The 21,755-nt window shown below is 35.8% G+C and overlaps 1 protein-coding gene across 4 annotated transcripts in view; it reads left to right on the top strand.

Moving 5' to 3' along the window:
* Nucleotides 1-21,755, top strand: part of ERBB4 (erb-b2 receptor tyrosine kinase 4) — a 1,171,522-nt gene that overhangs the window by 621,200 nt on the left and 528,567 nt on the right. For all 4 annotated transcript variants that reach the window (XM_046019457.1, XM_046019455.1, XM_046019456.1 and 1 more), the window contains exon 3: nucleotides 11,337-11,523. In XM_046019457.1, the coding sequence (XP_045875413.1) occupies nucleotides 11,337-11,523 (187 nt within the window). The remainder of the gene's footprint in view (nucleotides 1-11,336; nucleotides 11,524-21,755) is intronic.

Genomic DNA, 21,755 nt, shown 5'->3' with positions numbered 1-21,755 from the left:
CTTAAATTGTTCATTCATATACAGAATCTCAGTGGATTTTACACATCCTTATGAAAAGACCTCTAGTTTCTTGACACCTAGGAGAATGCTATTTTAAACTTTTAGGAGGTTTGAGAGGCACATTTTAGCATACTTTTAGTTTAGAAATATCAGAATTGTGCTGAAGTTATTTTTGAGAGGTGTTCTGGATTAGATATTTTTGTTATAAAAAGGAGGATGTGATTCTTCATTTACAATTTTTGACCATGTTTCAATGGATATTACTTTCAATAGGAAATAATAGTCACCAATTTTTAAAAGAAGTATCTTAAAGTGATTGGGATTTTGAGCTCTGGAATAAGACATATTATTTTTCTTTTTTTTTGGGGGGGGTGGGGGGTGGGGGAGAACAACATGACATACTTTTATGTTTTTTTTTTAAAGGTTTTTTTTAATTTTTTTAAATTTATTTATTTGACAGAGAGAGATCACAAGTAGATAGAGAGGCAGGCAGAGAAAGAGAGAGAGAGGGAAGTAGGCTCCCCGCTGAGCAGAGAGCCTGATGCGGGACTCGATCCCAGGACCCCGAGATCATGACCCGAGCCGAAGGCAGCGGCTTAACCCACTGAGCCACCCAGGCGCCCGACATACTTTTATGTTTTAAAAAATTCCATTCATTCATTCATTTTCCATTATCTGTGGACCCAATGCAGGGCTTGAACTCATGATCCTGACAGATCAGATTCACAGTCCTGTGCTCTTCTGACTGAGCCAGCCAGGTGCTCCCTCCAGTGCATTTTTTTAAACAACCCAGGGATCAAGGCTCGGAGTGACCATTTGCCCAATGAGACCCACACTCACCCCTCTGTGCAGAGGTGCTATCTGTGGAGCTGGTTTATGGTTCCCCATCTTCCCTCCTTCTTTTAGTGGACAGAAAGTGGCGTGTGAAACAGCCGGTGGCTATGTGGAAATGAGACAGAGGGTTTCCCTTGGGAAGCAGGTGGGAGAGGGGGGACCGGTCGATGGATAATCAATCAACTGTTCCCGTCGCCTTAGAGGAGTGGGCTTGCTCGGCCCTGTAACTCGGTGGATGAGTGAGAACTGTCCCCTGTCAGGCCGCTCTTAGCTCTTATCCCTTATCACTCCATGCCTGTGTTTGCCTTCTGACCCCTAAGACACCACCATCATCAGTCCATGCCTGTGTTCGGCCTCTCCATCCTAAGACACCACCATCCTGTGTTTCCTGTCCCTCTCCGACTGACCCAGCCACACCATGCCACACCCTCCTACCTGCACCCCCCCCCGCCCCGGAAGGCTTTCAGGTCAGACGTCATCCTCCACATCCATGATTCCCAAAGGGTTTACCGGCATTTCCTGGGTTAGGAAAAGGAGGGGACTCTTTTTGCCCCCAGATAAGGTCAGCTCTTCAAGACATATTATTTTTCTTAAAAAAAAAAAAAATTCTTGGAGTGCCTGGGTGGCTCAGTTGGGTAAGCCTCCAACTCTTGATTTGGCTCAGGTCATGATCTTAGAGTGGTCAGATCGAGCCCTACCTGGGCTCCTTGCTCGGCATGGAGCCCGCTTAAGGTTCTCTCTCCCATTGCCCCTCCCCCACCCCACCCCACACACTGCTCTGTCCCTCTGTCTAAAAATAAAAAATAATAATAAAAATTTTAAAATTAAAAATAATTCTTCCCTTTCTTCCTGTCTCTGTGTTTTAGGCGAGTTATTTAACTTTATTTGTCTATGCGATAGTACTTTAAGAGTTGGTGCCACCAGAATATAAGACACAAGTGCATCACATACAGAAAACACTATATAAATAAGTTAATATAATTATTACAAATAGTAAATAGCCACTTGGAAAGTTGTGGCTTGCATAAGGATACTTAAATATGAAAGCATTTTAATTTCTAGTCTCCAAACTCCTGATCTCAATTTATGCTATTGTCTGTAGCCTTGATTGTACTTACAGATGTCCATGCTGTATTTGTTTGAACTGAATATTAAGAACACATAAGTAACATAAGACATTGCTGTCACTGGATGACATGACTCACGCAAGAATTTATTCTTTATAAATTAATTAAGCCTTTTGCTTTCTGTTTTTACTGCCAAATATTTACACAGATAGTAAAATGTATTTTGGCAGTCTTGTCAAATCCAAGCTTGATACTTTGGCTTTCCTATTTCTAAAATTGCTCACCCTTTTCATTTAAAAATCACAACAGACTAGTCACAAAAGCGGTCACCTCTAACTTCTGAATAATCAAAGGCCATATCCCATATGTTTTCCAAAAGAGGCAGCTGTTGTTATACATCACTTCATGAAAGCACATTTTTCTCCTTTAAATTTTGAGAGGGAAAAAAATCCTATGAAAGCTCTCAGACATAAAACTGTCACTCTCAATTGTAGATTGAAATGGTATCAAGCAGTTTTCTCATCTAAACTTCGGTGATAAGGAGTACTTCATTTAGACATAGAGAAACAGTTTTATACATGCTAAGCAGAAGAGGCAGTGTATTGAAGAGTAAAGATTCTGGATTCAGGAAAAAACAGTGACAACTAATATTGAGAGCCTGTTATAAGCCAGATCTTAAGTAACTCGTAGGGATTTACTTCTTAGAATAATCAGGGAACTTATAATCTTAATATCCCCATATTGCAGATGAAAAAACTGAGGCACAGAAGAATAAATAATTCACCCAGTATAACACTGCTAAATGCTAGACTATGAACCCAGGTAGTGTATTTGTTTGCCAGGGTTGCCATAGCAACATACCACAGACCAGGTGGCTTAAACAGAAGTTTATTTTCTCACAATTCTGGAGTCTCAAACTCTGGGATCAAGAAGTCAGCAAGGTTTTTTGCTTCTGAGGACTTTCTCACAGACTTGAACTTCAATATTCTTAGGTCTCTTCACACTGTCTTCTTTGCATGTATGTCTGTGTTCTATTTTCCTCTTCTTTTTAAGACCTCAGTCATATTAAGTTCATTCTAGTGACCTCATTTTAATTTAATTACCTTCTTAAAGACCCTACTCCAAATATGGTCACATTCTAAGATATTGGGAGTTAGGATTTCACCATGAATTTTGAGGGATCACGAGCAATCTGACTTGTGAACACACGTTTATGAACTATATAGCACTGAGGGTTTAATTAATCAATTTTAATATCAAATATATATATGCTTGCATATATGATCTAAACCATATAAAGTATTTACAAATATTTGTATAATTATACTAACGATAATATGATGATGATGAAATGGATCAATTTTTGAAGATCTTCAACTTTGAAGCCCTTAGGAGGGATTTGTCCCATTTTTCAGAACAGAAATTACGGTTAAATAACTTGGGGAGGTCAATAAGTAATAGAGACAAAAGTCAGACTAATACCTGTCACATTGTAGCATCCAAATTTAATCAATGGACTGCATTGCCCTAAGCAGTTCAATTTTCTATGGAGGAAAATGCTCATCACATGTACAATGTATATGAAATTTACAACACTTTAATTCATATGTAGGCTCAGTTGTATAAAAATGCTGACAACTAATAATTTCTTTTTGATTTAAGTTGTATCTATAATTAATCAAAGTTTAATTCAAAGGTCTCCAGATACTCTTACTATTTTGCATTTAAGCAGTGTATCTAATTTCAGTTAAAATTCAATTCCCTAAATCACTGAAGCTTAATGTGGATATCTGATGGGGAAAAAAATGAATTCAATACTATATTTTTAAATAGTTATAAAAGAGTGTAAAATGTCAATTTAGAATTCAGGTTTAAAAATGTAGACCTATCTGTATAAACACATAGAAAAGAAAAAATTATATACATACACACACATCACATATATATTTTTTTAACTATAAGAAATAATGAAATTTTTAGTACAGAATATTTCAATATAAAGACAATTAAAATTGAGATTTGTGTATTATTATGTAAATGAATCTATAAAAGCTCCTTATTTAACTTGTGGTAACTAACTAATATAACAAGTCTATGATACAGGGGTATAGCTGAGCTAAGGTCAGGTGATGAAGGGCCAATTGGGAATGGAGGCCTGACACGGGCCTGTTATGAACTCTCTGGCCAGCTAAGACAGATAATAAAGGACAGAGGAAAAGCTGATAACTTTGGGAGAGTTTAGTTGTCCTCTTTTCAGTAGAACTAAGGTTTTACGATTAGGGTTAAGAGTTGGCTAAGTGACCAGTGATGATGAATGAATGGCCTGTAGATTCTTAGAAAGCTAAGGATTATAATAGTACTAGCTCCCAAAAGACGCTAGTAGTGGCTGAGAGTTAGCAGTTTGTTTTTTTTTTTTGTTTTGTTTTTAATATTTTATTTATTTGACAGAGAGAAATCACAACTAGGCAGAGAGGCAGGCAGAGAGAGAGGAGGAAGCAGGCTCCCTGTGGAGCAGAGAGCCCAATGCGGGGCTCGATCCCAGACCCTGGGATCATGACCTGAGCCGAAGGCAGAGGATTTAACCCACTGAGCCACCCAGGCGCCCCAGCAGTTTTTTTTTTTTTTTTAAAGATTTTATTTATTTATTTGGCAGACAGAGATCACAAGTAGGCAGAGAGGCAGGCAGAGAGAGAGAGAGGAGGAAGCAGGCTCCCTGCCAAGCAGAGAGCCCGATGCGGGGCTCGATCCCAGAACCCTGGGATCATGACCTGAGCCGAGGGTAGAAGCCTTAACCCACTGAGCCACCCAGGCACCCCGAGAGTTAGCAGTTTTGCTGGGAAGAATTGGATCAGATTCTCCGCCCACACCCCCAGTGTTATTTCATACCATGTGAAATGAGCATGAATTCAACTCTGCCACAGTCAGGTACATAACATTTCCCGTTGCTCTATTTTCCCAAATCTAATCAGATCAGACTTGAGTTCCTGCTTGCCAGGGTAGCATAACCACTGGAGTTTTAAGGAACCTGGGAAAACTGAAAGCAAGATTCCAAAGCCAAATATGCCATTGCATTTGGAGATATCACATGGGAATGAGGTATATAGTCAGTCAGTCCCTATCTCTACATGCAGCAGGAGTATGTAATGTTTGCTATATGCTTATTAATTATTTCGCAGTAAGTTTCTTAATATTGTGTCATAGTTAAGAATGTTCTCTACTTTAGAAATTCCCGGTCTTGCTGTAAGGGGCAGGGACAAAAATTAATTGCCTAGGGAAACTTAATGGAAAGCCTTAGTGATAGAGAGGTTACATTTGCTACTACATTTGTCACTGTCAGAAAACGCATAAATTCTATAGTCATTACCAACGGAAAGGCTTTCCTCCCCTCCTCCCCATAGTTCTCTGCTCCCTACTCTTCTCCGTAATACTACAGATTTAATTTCAAATCTACTGATCATAAGTAATCACTGTTTTATTTGTGGAGGTCTTGACCAATGGAATATGTTCGTATTATTTGAGGATGATAGCTAATGGGATATGAGGACATAAGACACTGGAGAGGAAGCTAAGAATTGAGCACTGTTTTGACTTGCTACAGGCGGTGTTAACAAGAGTGAATGGGTTTATTTTCAAAGGGAGGGTTAAAGAAAAACATCTAACAAACATGGATTTGATGCATAATTTGAGTAGGAAAAAAACTAGGAAACAGAGTTTTAGGCACATAACCAAAAGCGTATAATTGCTTTGAATGTGTATAACATTGTTCCTAAACACTGATTAAATACTCAGAAATTGTGAGGTTTTGCAATCACTTAAATCTTAAGTAGATGAAGGAATATTTAAGGAGCTACTCACTATTCTCACTAGGATCAAATTAGAGAGAACCAACTAAAATAAAAGATAAGGAAATTGTGTCCAATACGAAATATATATATCAGTTGTTGTAAGAATTGTGAAATGAAATAGGGATTTAAAAATAATAAAGACTGGGGCGCCTGGGTGGCTCAGTGGGTTAAAGCCTCTGCCTTTGGCTCAGGTCATGATCCCGGGGTCCTGGGATCGGGCCCCGCGTCAGGCTCTCTACCCCGCGGGGAGCCTGCTTCCTCCTCTCTCTCTGCCTGCCTCTCTACCTAGTTGTGATTTCTCTCTGTCAAATTAATAAAATATTTAAAAAAAATAAAATAAAAAAATAATAAAGACCGAGTTTTCTTGAATGATCTGCAGGTAAGGAACAGTGAAGCAATTCAATCTCTTCTTATCCTTGATTGAATGACATCCTTTGAAAATCCTAGAAACACTGTAATTTCAGATTTCATATTTTTTCTTAAAATATTTTATGGGAGAACAGTTGTAAACTTCTATTCATGTATTTTTTTTTTCTGGATTTATTACCAATATGGATATATCGCTAATATGAGAAGCAGGTCAAGTTTCTTTCTTTCTTCTTCTTTTTTTTTTTTTTTCATTCTTTTGGTTTCCATCATCAAATGCCCTAAGCAGAACAAATCATCCCTTGGGTTAGAAAAGTTTTGAAGCATTTAAGGCTTTAATGATCTTCAGTTATATTCACTTCTTGAACAAAGCAGCGGTAGAAGCATACATTGACACTGGAAATCCATCAGTTTTAGACAGCAGAAACGTATACCACGAGGAGAGAGAGATGTCTTTAGGTGGGTATTCACTCTTCAGTTGACAAAATGGGCAGTTTCTTGGAACAAAACGTATTGAGCCAGAACTAGAGTCAGGATTTTCTTTTTGTTGGGGCATGTGGGCCTTGGGCACAAGTCATGATTATGTTGTTGAAACAATGTTTTTTATTAGCAGAAATTTCATAAAATCATTTTCAATGGAAAACAATATCCAAAAAGACCATAAGCATTGTTTTCTACTTTTCAATTCTACTGCATTCAACAGCAATTACTGAATGTCTGTTCAGTGCCAGAGTCCGTACTAAAGGCTATAACATACACAGAAACAGTATAAGGAACCAGTTCTGTAATTTAGGAGTAAATTACAAGTTGAAGAGGCAAGATATAAAAAAAGATATAAAGGGGGGGAGCGCCTGGGTGACTCAGTCGGTTGAGTCCTTGGCTCAGGTCCTAATCCAAGGGTCCTGGGATAGAGCCCCAGATCTGGCTCCCTGTTCAGTGGGGAGTCTGCTCCTCTCTCTTGCTCTCCCTCTGAACCTCTCCCTCCACTCATGTTCTCTCTTCCTCCTAAATAATTAAATAAAATCTTTAAAAAAAATGAAAGATATAAAGGTTATATAATAAAGATTAAAGGCAATGTAGTAATACGTATAATTATTTTTATTTTCAAATCACATTGTCTACCGATAGTTTGGGTTATTGTCAGAAATAATAACATTTGTCATAGGTACATCTATTGAACATTTACTGATTTTTACCGATTGCCAGACACTTTTCTTTAAATTTTTTTTTTTTTAAGATTTTATTTATTTATTTGAGAGAGAGAGAGAGAGAGAGAGAGAGAAGGGAAAGGAGCAGAGGGAGAGAGACAAGCAGACTTCATGCTGAGCAGGGAGCCTGATGTAGGGCTCAATCTTAGGACCCTGAGATCATGACCTGAGCCAAAATCAAGAGTTGAAGCCTTAATGACTGAGCCACCCAGGTCCCTCCCTCCAGACACTTTTTTTATATCTTCTAATCCTTATAAAATCTTTTTAATAGAGGTCCTGCTATCTTTTATTTCAAGATAAAGAAACTGAGGCTCAGTGAGAGTAAACAATTTTAACAAGACTGCATAACCAGCAAGTGTGAAGCCTAGTAAGTGTGAACTATTTTGAGCTCAGCTTTGATTGGCAGTTGAGCCCACATTTCTCACCATTATTCTAAGGGTCTAATTAAACTCAATTTCTAAGTGAAGTTGGAGCTAATGGTGAATGTGTTAAGAAGAATGATAGACACTATGACATGCTCTAGGCGAAAGACTGATAATACAGCCTCCATCCCCAGTGTTTATCTTTGTGTTATCACTGTACTTTGGAGCACAAGTTAAAGGATAAATTGTCTTTATAATGAATGAAAGAATTTTACTTTTTAGACCAAATGATATTGGAAAATATTTTTGATCTCTCTTCTAAGAATGCAAAGGGATTAGATTTCAACCATTGGAACAGTGATTGAAAGAGGATTTGTAGGGTCCAGGGGTAGACTATTCCAGGCAAATGCAATTTCAAACAAATGTGGTATGCAAATAATACATGCTACTGTTGAACTTTCACCTCTTTTTTTCTATTTCCCTAAGCATCCATCTCTATAATCCAAAATACTCAGTGTCCCAGGAATGCCTACTGTGGCTTCGAGTTCCCAGTCCAGTGCCAGACGTGATAGTTTCATAGGTTTCTTGACCCTCCATCCATTTAATGGACCCTTTACTCCATAGGTTTCTACGTTTCTAGCTGATTAGTGTTAGGAGGTTCATTCCTAAGAATTGTGGCACCTGGGATGAGAGTATAAATGAAGGTCTATATATTTTGTGTCATTATTATTTATTTTAAATCAAATAATTATTATTAAAATATATATCCTCCCACTATGACAGAAATATCTTTATAATAACTTGGATGGCCAGGTGAAATGTTAGAATTTTTGGACTTCTCAGGAGTACTGTAGGATGGAGAGAGATGGACTCCAGCCTTTAGACCCTCCTCTAACCAGTTCTTTAACCAGTATTATAGGAAGCTTTGAGCAGAGTGAAGGGACCCTTGTCCTGTACATTTAGCATCTATGTATTTTCCACTCACACATCTGCACCTGGACCACCCATCCTTGCTTGGTGTATGCATGTTGGTGGCACAGTCCCCTGACTGGGGAAGAGAACTGGAAAGATTATATCATGGGATCTAGATAAGAGATTAGGACAATTCAGGAATGAAATTCTGGGATCATAGGGATCTGGAGCATGAGTCTTCTCTAGAGAAAAGGAATGCAGGTTCCAGATGGCCACTTCTCTTTACTCTATGGACTTTACCTATTGGTGAAGGTATGGGCAGAGAAAAGCAAGAGTGCTCAGCAAATATTTATTGGTTTCTCACTATATGCCTGTATTGTTGTGGTCACATGAGACACGAATGAACAAATTAAAGTGCTTGCCCTTGCAGAGCTTATATTCTGAGAAAGGGAGAGACAGACTATAAATACTAAATATAATAAATGTATATACTATATAGTAAATTAGAAAGTGAGATATACTATAGAGACAATAAAAATTAAAGCAGGAAAGTTTGTGAGGATTGTTAGTCAGCATTGTCTTCAACTGAGAAGGACAGATTTGACACAAAACTTGAAGGCAGTGAGGAAGTTAATCAAAAAGGTAATAAAAGGGAAAGAAACTCAGGCCTTTAAGAGTATAGTGAGTACCTTGGGGTAGGACCACACTTGGAATGTTAGAAGAACAAGGAGAACAGCAAAATTGGAATAGAGTGAGGAAGATAGAGAGTTAAAGAAAAGTTACAAAAAGAACTGATGACCAGATCATATAGTATTGCATTGTGCAACAGAAATGTAGTGAAAGACATAAAAAAATTTTTAAATTTCCATGTAGCCATAATAAAAATGTAAAAAGAAAGGTTAAAATGAACTTTTTAAAAAAGATTTTATTTATTTATTTGACAAAGATCACAAGTAGGCAGAAAGGCAGGTGGGGGTGGGGGGAAGCAGGATCCCTGCTGAGCAGAGAGACCAATGTGGGGATCGATTCCAGAACCCTGAGATCATGATCTGAGTTGAAGGGAGAGGCTTAACCCACTGAGCCACCCAGGCGCCCCTAAAATGAACTTTAATAATGCATTTTATATAGCTCAATTTATCTAAAATATGATTTCAACGTGGAATCTTTGAAATCGAGAGCACATTTCAGTTCATAACAGCTTTACATTGCAATTACTCAATAGCCACATATGGCTAGTTGTTGCTGCATTAGGTAGAACAGATAGATTTGGCCCCTTCGTGAAAGAATTTTGTCTATTATTTTAAGTGACTTGGGAGATGTTTCAGGGTTTTAAGAATTGGAGTGTCATGGTTTGATTTATGTTTAAAAACGATCGGGGCACCTGGGTGGCTCAGTCTGTTAAGTGTCTGCCTTTGGCTCATGTAATTATCCGAGGATCCTGAGATGGAGCCCCACATCAGGCTCCTTGCTTAGCAGGGAGCCTGCTTCTCCCCTGCTTATGCTTGCTCTGTGTCTCTCTCTCTCTCGCTTGCTCTGTGTCAAATAAATAAAATCTTTAAAAAAATAAAAAAATAAAAACAGGTCCAAGGGCACCTGGTTGGCTCAGTCAGCTAAGCATCAAACTCTTAAACTCTTAATCTCAGTTCAGGTTTCAGTCTCAGGGTCATCCATTCAAGTATTGCACATTGGGCTCCATGCTGTGCATGGAGCCTACTTTAAAAAAAAAAAAAATAGGTCCAGCCTTAACTGAGAATACGTGATAAGGAATCGAGAGAATTAGGAATAGGGAGACCTATAGCAGTGATCTTGATAAGGGAGTGATGATGGCTCAGATGATAGCAGTGGTTGATGTAAGAGGTGATTGAATTGCTGATCATTTTAAAGGTAGAACAAATAGGATGGATTGGATTTGGTGTGTGAGAGAGGAGTCAAGAATGACCCCAGGACTTTGGCCAAAATAATAGGAAGGATGGATTGACCACAACTGAGAAGAGAAAGGCTGTTGGAAGGTTGGGGCAAGGAAGATGTGTATTCAGATGTGCATAGGGGTATCTGAGAAGTCTTGTAGGCATTCAGGTGAAGATGTAGGGTAGGCAGTTAGATAGGAATCTGGAGTTTAGGGGACAGGTTGGAAGTAAGAGTTTGGAGATCATCAGTCTTGAAACTGGATAAGGTCACCAAGGGAATGAGAGTAGATAGAAGAGACAGTACCAAGGATTGAACACTGGGACATCAAAATTAAGAAATTAATCGAAATTAAGAGGTCTATACGGACATGAAATTGACATTAAAATAACATAAAACATTTTACATTTCCAGCTATGAAGAATAGTTTATAGATGAAATCCATTATTTTACTATAACCACATTCATGACTTTTAAAAAATATTTTATTTATTTATTTGACAGAGAGAGAGGTCACAAGTAGGCAGAGAGGCAGGCAGAGAGAGAGGGAGAAACAGGCTCCCCACTGAGCAGAGAGCCCGATGCGGGGCTCGATCCCAGGACCCTGAGATCATGACCCAAGCCAAAGGCAGAGACTTAAACAGCTGAGCCACCCAGGCGCCCCAACACATTCATGACTTTTTTAAAGAGTACAATTCATTCTTCAAATGAGAATCTAACCTTTTGTTTTCTTGTATTATCAAGGTAATTATTTATAATATAATGGGGAAATGAATGTACTGACAAATAATCTCTATTTTTTTTTTTTAACAAACGCAATTGTTTTTGTCTTTTCAGTCTATTCGAGAAGTCACAGGCTATGTGTTAGTGGCTCTTAATCAGTTTCGTTACCTGCCTCTGGAGAACTTGCGCATTATCCGTGGGACAAAACTTTATGAGGATCGATATGCCTTGGCAGTATTTTTAAACTATAGAAAAGATGGGAACTTTGGACTTCAAGAACTTGGACTGAAGAACTTGACAGGTAAGGAAAACATACAAAATTGGAAATATGCTCTCATTATCAATTTAATGCAATAAACATACACATATGTGTGTATGGTTACTGTGGTGTGTGTTATATTGAGGAACACTATAAAGCATTTAAATATCTAGTCTTTATTCATTTCATGGGAAATAATGCCCTGTGATGCCCTTGCTTTTATTTACAGATATTGTAAGTGTAGTCTGAAAGATACCGTAATACTGTATCTCAGCTGAACAGAAGTACACTCTGAGGAAATGCTCAGTGACTGAAAACTGAGATAGGAAGCAGGTTTAAGAATGCTCTGTTTGGTGGTCTCAGGTGAACAGTGGACCGTATCATCAAATCTCTGCAATAAATAACACCGTAATCTTCACTTTCGTTAGAGCTCAGTAAATACACAGCCTTTATATCTAGTTAAACTAATCTAGTTTTTTGCACAGTCCCTTATTTTTGGAAAATATTCCTTGATTTACTAATTTAGTTTTGATTTATCATATTCAGTAACTCACTAAATGTCATCAGAAATTTTTCTCAGAACGTTTCAATATTATCAGTGATTTCCCCCCTTAAGATTGGAAAAAAGTAATTGCTGACAACCTAAACTTATCAACTTGCTGCAAAAAAAAAAAAAACAAAAAAACAAAAAAAACATAACACTTTGTGGAAATTTGTTTTGTAAGCTGGTTCTGGCAATCTTGCAGATAATATTTCAGTCCATATAGTTCATAGCTCATACAGGCTATCGTAGAAGGTTTGGTACAAGGTTTCTAATCAAGAGTTTTGCTATGTGTGCCTGTAGTCAAGTAGTGCTAATTAGTAATTCATTGTCATCTCACAGTGGGATAAAGGAGTTTAAACTATTAATTTAGCCTAAATTAATATCATCTATATTTTGCATCAAAAGACATAGTGATTTTATGTGTGTTTGAGTCCACTCAGTGGTAATGTTTCTTTACATTAAAAAATTACAATTTTTAGAGGTATTGCCTCAAAATACTATGTAAAAATAACATTGATATTGTCAGGTTACTAAAATTATTTGTTTCTTTAATTTATAGTGGGTATAAGATATTTCAAGTTAGAAATTACATCATTTTAAGTTAGAAATAGAAATAGTTTCAAAAAAAAATAGAAATAGCTTCGTAGTTAGCCAGACATATAAGCTAAAATTGGATATTTTGGATGAAGAAAGAAATACTGATTATGTTATTTATTTTGGATATGATTGCTGTAGAATTGATGGTATAATGGTAAATGAAAATTATTCAGAATTTATAGATTCCTCTATTAACATTTTACTTTTTTGTTCTTTCTTTCCAAAGATAGTTTCCTTACTAAAGAGCAGAGTTTTTGACTAAATTGCTACTTGCATGTAAATAATGATAGGAAGAATTTTAGAAATGGAATGGATAGAGAAAAATTGAGTGATTAAAGTGAAGAGTCTAAAAATAATATAATCTGGTTAAAGTTTACATAGGAATAATTATGGTTTATTAAATGATCATCCTCTATTTATAGTAAAGAAAAAATGAATACATTTTAAACTTTTTATAATACTTGAGTTATATTATTATTCCATAATATTTGCTATTTGAATAATCTTTTCATCCAAAAAAATCAATCTTTAAAGAGCTCACCTATTTATTTTTACATTTAACATTAGTACTACTCAGATATTTTTGTTATTTAATCAAAATTATGCCCATTTAAACATACCTTATTTATTGAGTGAGCTCAAACCATGATTGCTTATGATCATGACAGTTTGTGTCATACCAGAATACAACACTGTAATTTCAAGAACATTATTCCCTATTCTGCAAGAAAGTCTTAAAATATTTGTGTGTGTGTGTGTGTGTGTAAAATAAGTGACTAATAAGTGGCTAAGGAATAAGTTGATTGTTCAGAACAAAAAATGTGTTTGTTCAAGAGTTACTATTAATTTATTTTTGAATATAAAGAAAAGTGCAACAAAATAAATGGTGGAAAATTTAAGCAACTTAGAAATTGTCCAGATATCTTAACATATTTATCAGATGGCTGAGAATTACATGTGAACATCAGCCCAGCATCATTGATCTTACTCTAGGTGATTAAAATCAATAATGTAACTCCAATTTTGAAAATCAGATGTCATACAATAAGCATGATTCTATTTGTGTGTTAGAATATATGGGGAAGGGTAGGAGACCTTTCACCTTACATATAAAGAAGAATTGTGGAAGAAATTTACTTGATAGTTGTATCTTAAAGAGCCAAGTGTCCTAGGTAACTCAGTAAATTAACCAGTAAACATTGCAATTCACTTCAGATAAGATTGTTTTTATGTTTTGGAAAGATAATTGTTCTATCTTGTTTGTTTATATGCTATACAAAGCAAGCTGATAAAAATTTAAAACAGTTTTAGGGTTATATTAAGTGTAGGGCTACAAGGTTAGCCCTAACTTTAGGGCTGTCTTATATAATATGAAGGGGAATAGAAAACCTGCTGGGTAGTTAGATACCTCTCTATTTACCTGTCCTAGTGAATTAAAATTTTAACTTCATTCTTAAAAATAAATAAAATAAAGTAAAATAAAATAATAAAATAATAAAATAAAATATTAACTCAGTTCTTAAAGAACCGACTGTATCAGCATCACCTGAGTATTGTTAGAAATATTGTTAGAAATGCAAATTTGGGGGCTTTACCTGAGACCTAATGGACCAGAAGCTCTTGTGGTGGGGCTTTTTTTTAAGGATCCCTCCAATGATTCTGATGGCCACAAAAGTTTGAGAAACACTGTTCTGTTTTTAATTAAAGATATGTTCCCAAGAAATGATATCTAGTTAACCTCTTCACTTACTTGACCTGAATAATTTTCATTCATTTATCATCTCCTAGAGAGAAGGGAAGGAATGGGACAGAGAGGAGATGAATTTGTGACTGAATGTTGAGAAATACTCCTTAGGTTGGGGTGAGAATGAAAAGAGCATACTACGAGTTTCCATTCATGGATGTTTCCATCCATCTATACATGGATGGAAACATGTGGGTATTAAAGAGCTTGGAGATTAGTGAGATGCTGGAAGTAAACTTTCTTATGTATTGCCATTTGGTTTGGTACCAACTTTGCATAACGGTAAACCATAAAAAGGACAATAATAATCACGGTCAATTTTCCTTTTAAGCAAAATTTTATTTTTAAACACTTTCAACAAGGTAAATAGCAAGTACTATTTGTGGGGGTAAGAAGTACGCAGGTTGTAACAAATAATGATGAGATTATGATTTCATATATATATATTTAATATATATGTAAAATTTTTGTTTCTTCTAAAATCTTTTTTGCAACACTGACTTTTCACTTTTTTCTAAAATTACATTTACCTCCTACAAACTCTACCTTTGTGTAAAAGGGGTTTGATTAACTTGAGGACTGTCATATATAAGGGTTAATGTTTGGATGCCACTCAACACAGACATAAATTATCTTCTACCTTACATGTTCTTATTAATTAGCCTGATGCTCACCAAAAGCTATTCCTTGGACTATAATTATTACTATAGATCTTACTTAGCTACTTTCATTTTTATTGTGCCCAAAGACAAGAAACATACTCATAAGTTCTGGAAAACTTGTTTTACTGCTGCTGCTCACATTTCCCTGGTTCATTGTCAGTGAGGTGGAATAGAGTGGAGAAGAGGCAGGTCCCAAAGCCAGGGATATGCCACACAATGTAAAAGGGAGTAAGGAACTTGTCTTGGCAATCCCTAGGTGCTGTAATTGGTTGGGTCATCCTTTTCTGGTTAGGGGAGAGCCATATTTCCATCAGTGGGTCCTTCAGGCACGTAATCATCTTGAGCTCATTAAGAATGGTAGGGCTACAGAACTGGAGAGAATTCATTACTTCCTTTGTTAAGGTCACTTGTATATGGCTGTGGTTTTATAAATCATTCCCATGATGGGGTTCTGCTGTTTCTTTGTTTGTTTGTTTTTATCAGATCTTTCTTAACCAAATATCCCTATTCTAAATTCAAACCAACAGCTAATATATTTACAACCTTAAGTCTACAAGCTTCTACTTATTTAGTTAACTGTCTGTCCAAAATCTAAAAGTTGTTTCATTAAATGGGGCAAAAAGACTCAAAAAACAAACAAACAAAAAATCAAAGAAGAAGAACAACAAAAAACACTATTATTTTCTCCTTTCTAGAATTTATAAAACTACCTCATCTGGATAATATTGTACAATTTCATCTATATGTGATATTGTGGAAATGAAGGAATCTTTGAGAAATACTTAGGTTCATATCTATTCTATTATTCATATTCTATTTATAATGATGATAACCTGAATACAAATTTACTATATAAATATGTACATTTTTCTTACAAAATTTCACCTTAAATATTTGAGTTTTCATTTTATGAATTATTAGAATATCTCTTTTGAATAGGTGAAATTTGAGGTAATACTAGTATGCAATTTATGTTTTCCAAATTTTACCAAATACTCTCCATATTTTGAGCCAATACATTCATGTATTAGTGCTTTTATTTAATGTTTTATGGCTATTTTAATTATTTGGTTAACTGTGTACTGGATCATCTTGATTAGATTATTATTTGATATGTGGAGAAGCAAACATTTTAAACAAAATTAAAATGCTAAAGTTATTTTTGGGAGCCCTCAATAATAAGGGAAGGATATATGAAGTTTACTGAGTTCTGGTAGACTAAAAATGAGATGAAATGCTTAGATCAGGAGATAGAACATCTGATGTAACAACATTTAAATTTCTCAAACCCCTTCAGCATTATTCAGTGACAGTCAAGTAAATCACCTAACACTGAAATGGACAGGCCATCTGTAATCAAGTCAGTGTATGTCAAAGAGCCTGGGTGTGGAATCAGAAAAACAAAAAACAAAAAACCTATTCAAATGTCAGATCACCACTTACAGTCTGAGTGTCCTTCTGAGACTTAGTCTTCATCTTCAAAATTGAGAAGAAAATTCCATCTCAAGATGTTATTACAGACATTAAAAAAATAAAGCAGAGAACTTGTCAACCACAGCACCTTTCACATAGCGTATGCTTAGGAAACCTTCATCTTCTTTCCTTGTATTGTTTTGTCCCTAGATTTTCTTTGTGCCAGCTCACTGACAAAACAATTGTACCTGTTTCTGCATATTCAAATAGGTTCCTATTGCTTCACTGGGGCCTTGAAAAGTGACTTGTTTAGAAAAAAAGATGCTCCAAATTTCAATGTCTCTTCAGATACCACTTTGAAGCTATTTTATGTACAGGTTCTATTTCTCTGGCAGGGAGAAGCCTGAGGCTTTTCTTTGTCTCCTCTCAGTGTGATCGCTGTCGTTAGTACTTCATAGCACTTCTCGCCCGTCTTTCAATACCCATGCCAAGCACCTGTTACCCCAGCCCTTCATTTCAAATCTCTATCATCGTGTTTCACCCTTCATTGGCCCTGACATTTGCCTTGACCTAGACAAGAGACATTCATTCTGAGTTTGTTTTCTGACACTAGAGTTGCTAAGCATATTCTTCAACTGTTCTGGGAAAGGTCTTAGTCATGTTTGAGTGAGTTCAACTGGCCTAGTTCAGGAGTTGTTGTTAAATACAATGTTTGCCAAAGGTAACTGCTAATATTTACATGAGAGGAACTACTCAGCGTATCGTGGATATCTGAAGGGAAAAAAAATGATTCCAAGAATACTCCTAGCTTAAGGATAAATTACTTGGAAAATGATTTGATCAAAAGTGAACTATAGTGAAAACACTGTGAGAGAGATGGAATCAGTGAAGAGTGGCACATTCTCATGAAGGCATCGATTTTTAGATCAGGTCCACAGTTTCTAAAAATGATACTCTGATCAACATTTTTGAAGAAGATTGTTTGCCTGCCCTGTCAGATAGTGTGTATTAGCTAGAAGAAGGGCAATGATAACGATCCGTTTCAGTGTATAGGTAAAACAGAAATATATTTGAAAGTAAATATTTTAAATATGAGATCAGTTAGAGTGGCCATTACAACATATTTCTAGGACTCATTCTTAGCTTTGGAGAACTGATGAGGGAATTTATGGAATTGAGTGAAGGTAAAATGGGAATTTCTTTTCCTGCTGTACCACTCATTAGAGAGGATACTATTACTGGAGCATTAAGGCATGAGACAGTGGGATTTTCAGGGAATGAAATTATTCCTCCCCCTTCAGCTTTCACATTTTTAGTTGTGAATACTAGGATAATCTGCTGAAATGATAAAAAAGCAATCCCATTGTTGATTTCTGTCCCATTTAGGGAGCCTGAAGGCATCCCATTCTCTGAACTATTTTCTTATTAATCCCTATAGCATCTTTAGGGAAAATATCGGGGGAAACCTAGGATTGTGGAAGTCTTTCAGGAGAATTCCCTACTTGAGACTTCAAACTTCTGTCATCATTCTTTGTTGTCCCTAAGATAGTCCAAGAACTACAGATTCCATTTCCTAAGTGAGAAAACATACATATTCTAAGGAAAGAAGACATGTAAGGTCAAAAAACTCTCTTTTTGAACCTCATTTGTTGGGAAAATGTGCTTGTTTGCTTATGACATTTAGAAAGTGGAGGAGAATTTTTGCTCCTCAGGGTCCCAAATGCAATAAGGGAAATTGATAGTGATCACCATGAGTCCATCATTTCACTTCAAGGAAAGCAGTGAAGATATGAGAATATCTGCCTCCTCACCCTCATCCCAGGACATTATCTTTGTTGGTGTGGCAGACATTCATCCGTAAAGAGTTGGCAAATTATCTATCATCTATCCATCTAGAGATATAGGTATATAAAATATAGGTAATAAAAAGAAATTTATTCTGATAGAGATATATTTATCATATAGAGATAGAGATAAAGATAGATAGTTAAGTTAGAAGAGACAACTCCAAGTGTGGCTGACTCTAAAACTCTCAGTCAGAGGAAAAAATGAGGATACACATTGTTGTCTTCAGATGTTACTGAAAGCATGATTTTTATAATATCTCATACTGTTATGGAGTTTTATACTTTACTAGTACTTTCAGTTTCCTTTTCTTTGTTTCACACATAGCCTCTTCATGTTGACCTGGAAAGTATCTTTATTGTAATTTTACATCTAAGAAACCAGACCTAAAATCTTGTGGCTAATAAGAGCACGTTGTTCTAGAATTTAGATCTATTTTCCATCTCTTCCTCTTGTGTCATTCTTCTTTTGTTTTTTCAAGATTTTATTTATTTATTTGACAAGATCACAAGTAGGCAGAGAGGCAGGCAGAGAGAGAGGGGGAAGCAGGCTCCCTGCGGAGAAGCGAGCCCGATGTGGGCCTCGATTCCAGGACTCTCAGATCATGACCTGAGCCAAAAGCAGAGGCTTAACCCACTGAACCACCCAGACGCCCCCTCTTGTGTCATTCTTAAGAAATGTTTAGGATAGTTTCTCCAGGTGAGACAATACTTTGGGAAATACTAAATTGGCTATAGGAATAAATAATCCAAAGTTTAAACAGAAGCTCTTAAGGTTGTATTTTAGAAATAATTTTCTGATTTTAATTGTTGTATACTTCAATACATCATGAATGTATCTATGAAAAATTGTGATAAGGTGACAATAAAATACAATCACACACACAAAATGGCAAATATTGTATATACTGGATTTGATTTGAAAATATCAGATCTATTAATTAATTTTATAGCCGCTGACATTCAACTGTGGCCTTTTAAAAATCAAGTTTACTGGGGTGCCTGGGGCGCTCAGTAGGTTAAGCAGCTAAGCACCTGCCTTTAGCTCAGGTCATGATCCCAGAGTCCTGGGATCAAGCCCCTCGTCTGGCTCTTTGTTCAGCAGGGAGTCTGCTTCTCTCTCTGCCCCTCCCCCTGCTTGTGTTCTCTCTCACATGCTTTCTCGCTCTCGCTCTCAAATAAATAAATAAAATCTTTTTTTTAAATATTTTATTTATTTGACAGAGAGAAATCACAACTAGGCAAAGAGGCAGGCAGAGAGAGAGGAGGAAGCAGGCTCCCTGCGGAGCAGAGAGCCTGATGCGGGGCTTGATCCCAGGACCCTGGGATCATGACCTGAGCCGAAGGCAGAAGCTTTAACCCACTGAGCTATCCAGGTGCCCCAAATAAATAAAATCTTTAAAAAATAAATTAAAAAGCAATAAGAATAAAAATCAACTTTTAGTCATAACTCGTTTATTAATAGGCTCAATTTTACGGGTGAAAAGTTCAGGATTCTTTTGGAAAGTGATGTCAATTCAAATATTTGTTAGCTTTGTTTTTTTCCACTTGGATATTCAAGACACTATGCTGAGATATGAGTTATTCTAAATTATCTCTACCTACTTGTCTTCTCTCAGTAAATATTATATTTCTGACAAATATTTACCTACCAACCACAATGTGAAAGCATTGGGAAAGTATTTTTCCCAGTTATTATATTATTTATAGTCAAGCATCTCCTTGGGGTCAACAGCCTCCATTTTAATCTGTTTTACCTTCAAACGCATCAGTTGCCCTATAGAACTTTCTGTGATGATGGAAATATTCAATTCTGTGGCACAACTGAGTAGCCAAATGTGACTGCTGAGAACTTGAAATGTAGCTAGTTTGGGGGAAATGAATTTCTACTTTTAATTCATTTCAATTTAAATGTCCACATGAGGTGATCAATATTAAAGATATTAGTGATCATATTAGACAGTGTAGTACTAAAAGGACAGCATGTTTTAATGAACCCAGGGCTGTAGGCAAGGATATTTACATGCAGAATATCATGAAGAATTAGAGCATTGACTCTGATTCAACTTTCTAAACCTCAGTTTCCTCATCTTTAAATGAGTATAATGGGAACTCTGCTTGTAAGATAGTTGCGAAAGTTAAATAGTAAGTTATAGAAATAGCATTAAATGCAGTTCCTGCAATGAATATATTATTCATTGTTACTTGAGAAGTATGCTTTTGGTAAGAGTAATAGAAACAGCCTATTTTTATGATCGTTGAAAACATGTTAGGCCTATATAATCAAATTGTAAGATACACAATATGTCATTTATGATTTGGGACCTGACCAGATCTTATATTTGAATAAGCTGCATTGCTTCTTGATGTGCTTTAAGTTCTGGTTATTAGAACAGATTTTCCATTTGTCAGAAATGTGACTTTTAAAAAATGAGGTTTTTACTGTTATTTTCATCCCCACAATATGTAAGTATCTAGTTCTAGATAGGCCCCATTGTCTATTTCTTAAATGACTTCATTGAAAGAAATAAGGATTAGGAGAGTATAATGATTTTTTTTAACAGAGAAACTATTTTGAGAAGTCTGTTGAGGATTCTTTCTGGCATAAACAATGCCCATGTCTTTAGTATTCTCCATCCCACACTGAAAGTTCATATACATAACACAATATTTATTTAATAATAAATAAGTCACAAAAGAAATTCCTCTATAAAATGTTTTATCAAATAGATGTCCACCATATTTCATCAAATCTAAGTCACTGTCAATTTTAAGAAATATTTATTGGTCATTGTTGGTAGGCCACACTAAGAGAAAAAGTGAAAGCCCAACAGAAATGTAAAAGATTGTATGATGAATCAAGATTTTAGAGGTATTAAATATGAAAAATCCATCTTAGAATTGATAAAATATAGTAATACATAAAGAGAATAGAAGTACAACAAACCTCTTATTAACTTTCTAGAAAATAGCTATTCTTGTATGGTGAAATTGTTTACTGTGAAAGTATATCATACAAGTTATAATAGAAATGGCCAATTTTTCATAAATGATTAATAGAATTTTCCATTCATCTGTATCTATCAGGGAATAAATAAATATAAATTTCCATGTCTCAACACCTTTTGATGTAATAAGCTAACCTGGAAATTTGAATTATTATTATTTTTTCTGTTGTTGTTTCTGAGAGTTATCTGATTTAGTGACTCCACTGGCAAAAGAGATGAAAATATAGTTCCAAAGCAAAAAAAAGAAAAAAAAGTTTATTCTAGGAATTTCCTTTAAACTTTGCTCTCTTAGTAACAGACATCAAGTAGTTTACAACTGTCATAGGATATTAGAGATTAAAGAGGTTTTCACTTGTACCTTCTTTGCCAGTCTACCTAGAAGTTCAACACAGTGCTATTCTCTGTTATTGTAGCTTTCATAATATTTTCCCCTCCCCTACTTTAATACTTTTTGACCTATTT

This window comes from Meles meles, chromosome 9, assembly GCF_922984935.1.
Source record: "Meles meles chromosome 9, mMelMel3.1 paternal haplotype, whole genome shotgun sequence".
NCBI lineage: Eukaryota > Metazoa > Chordata > Mammalia > Carnivora > Mustelidae > Meles > Meles meles.
This window is presented reverse-complemented; position numbering and strand designations above follow the sequence as displayed.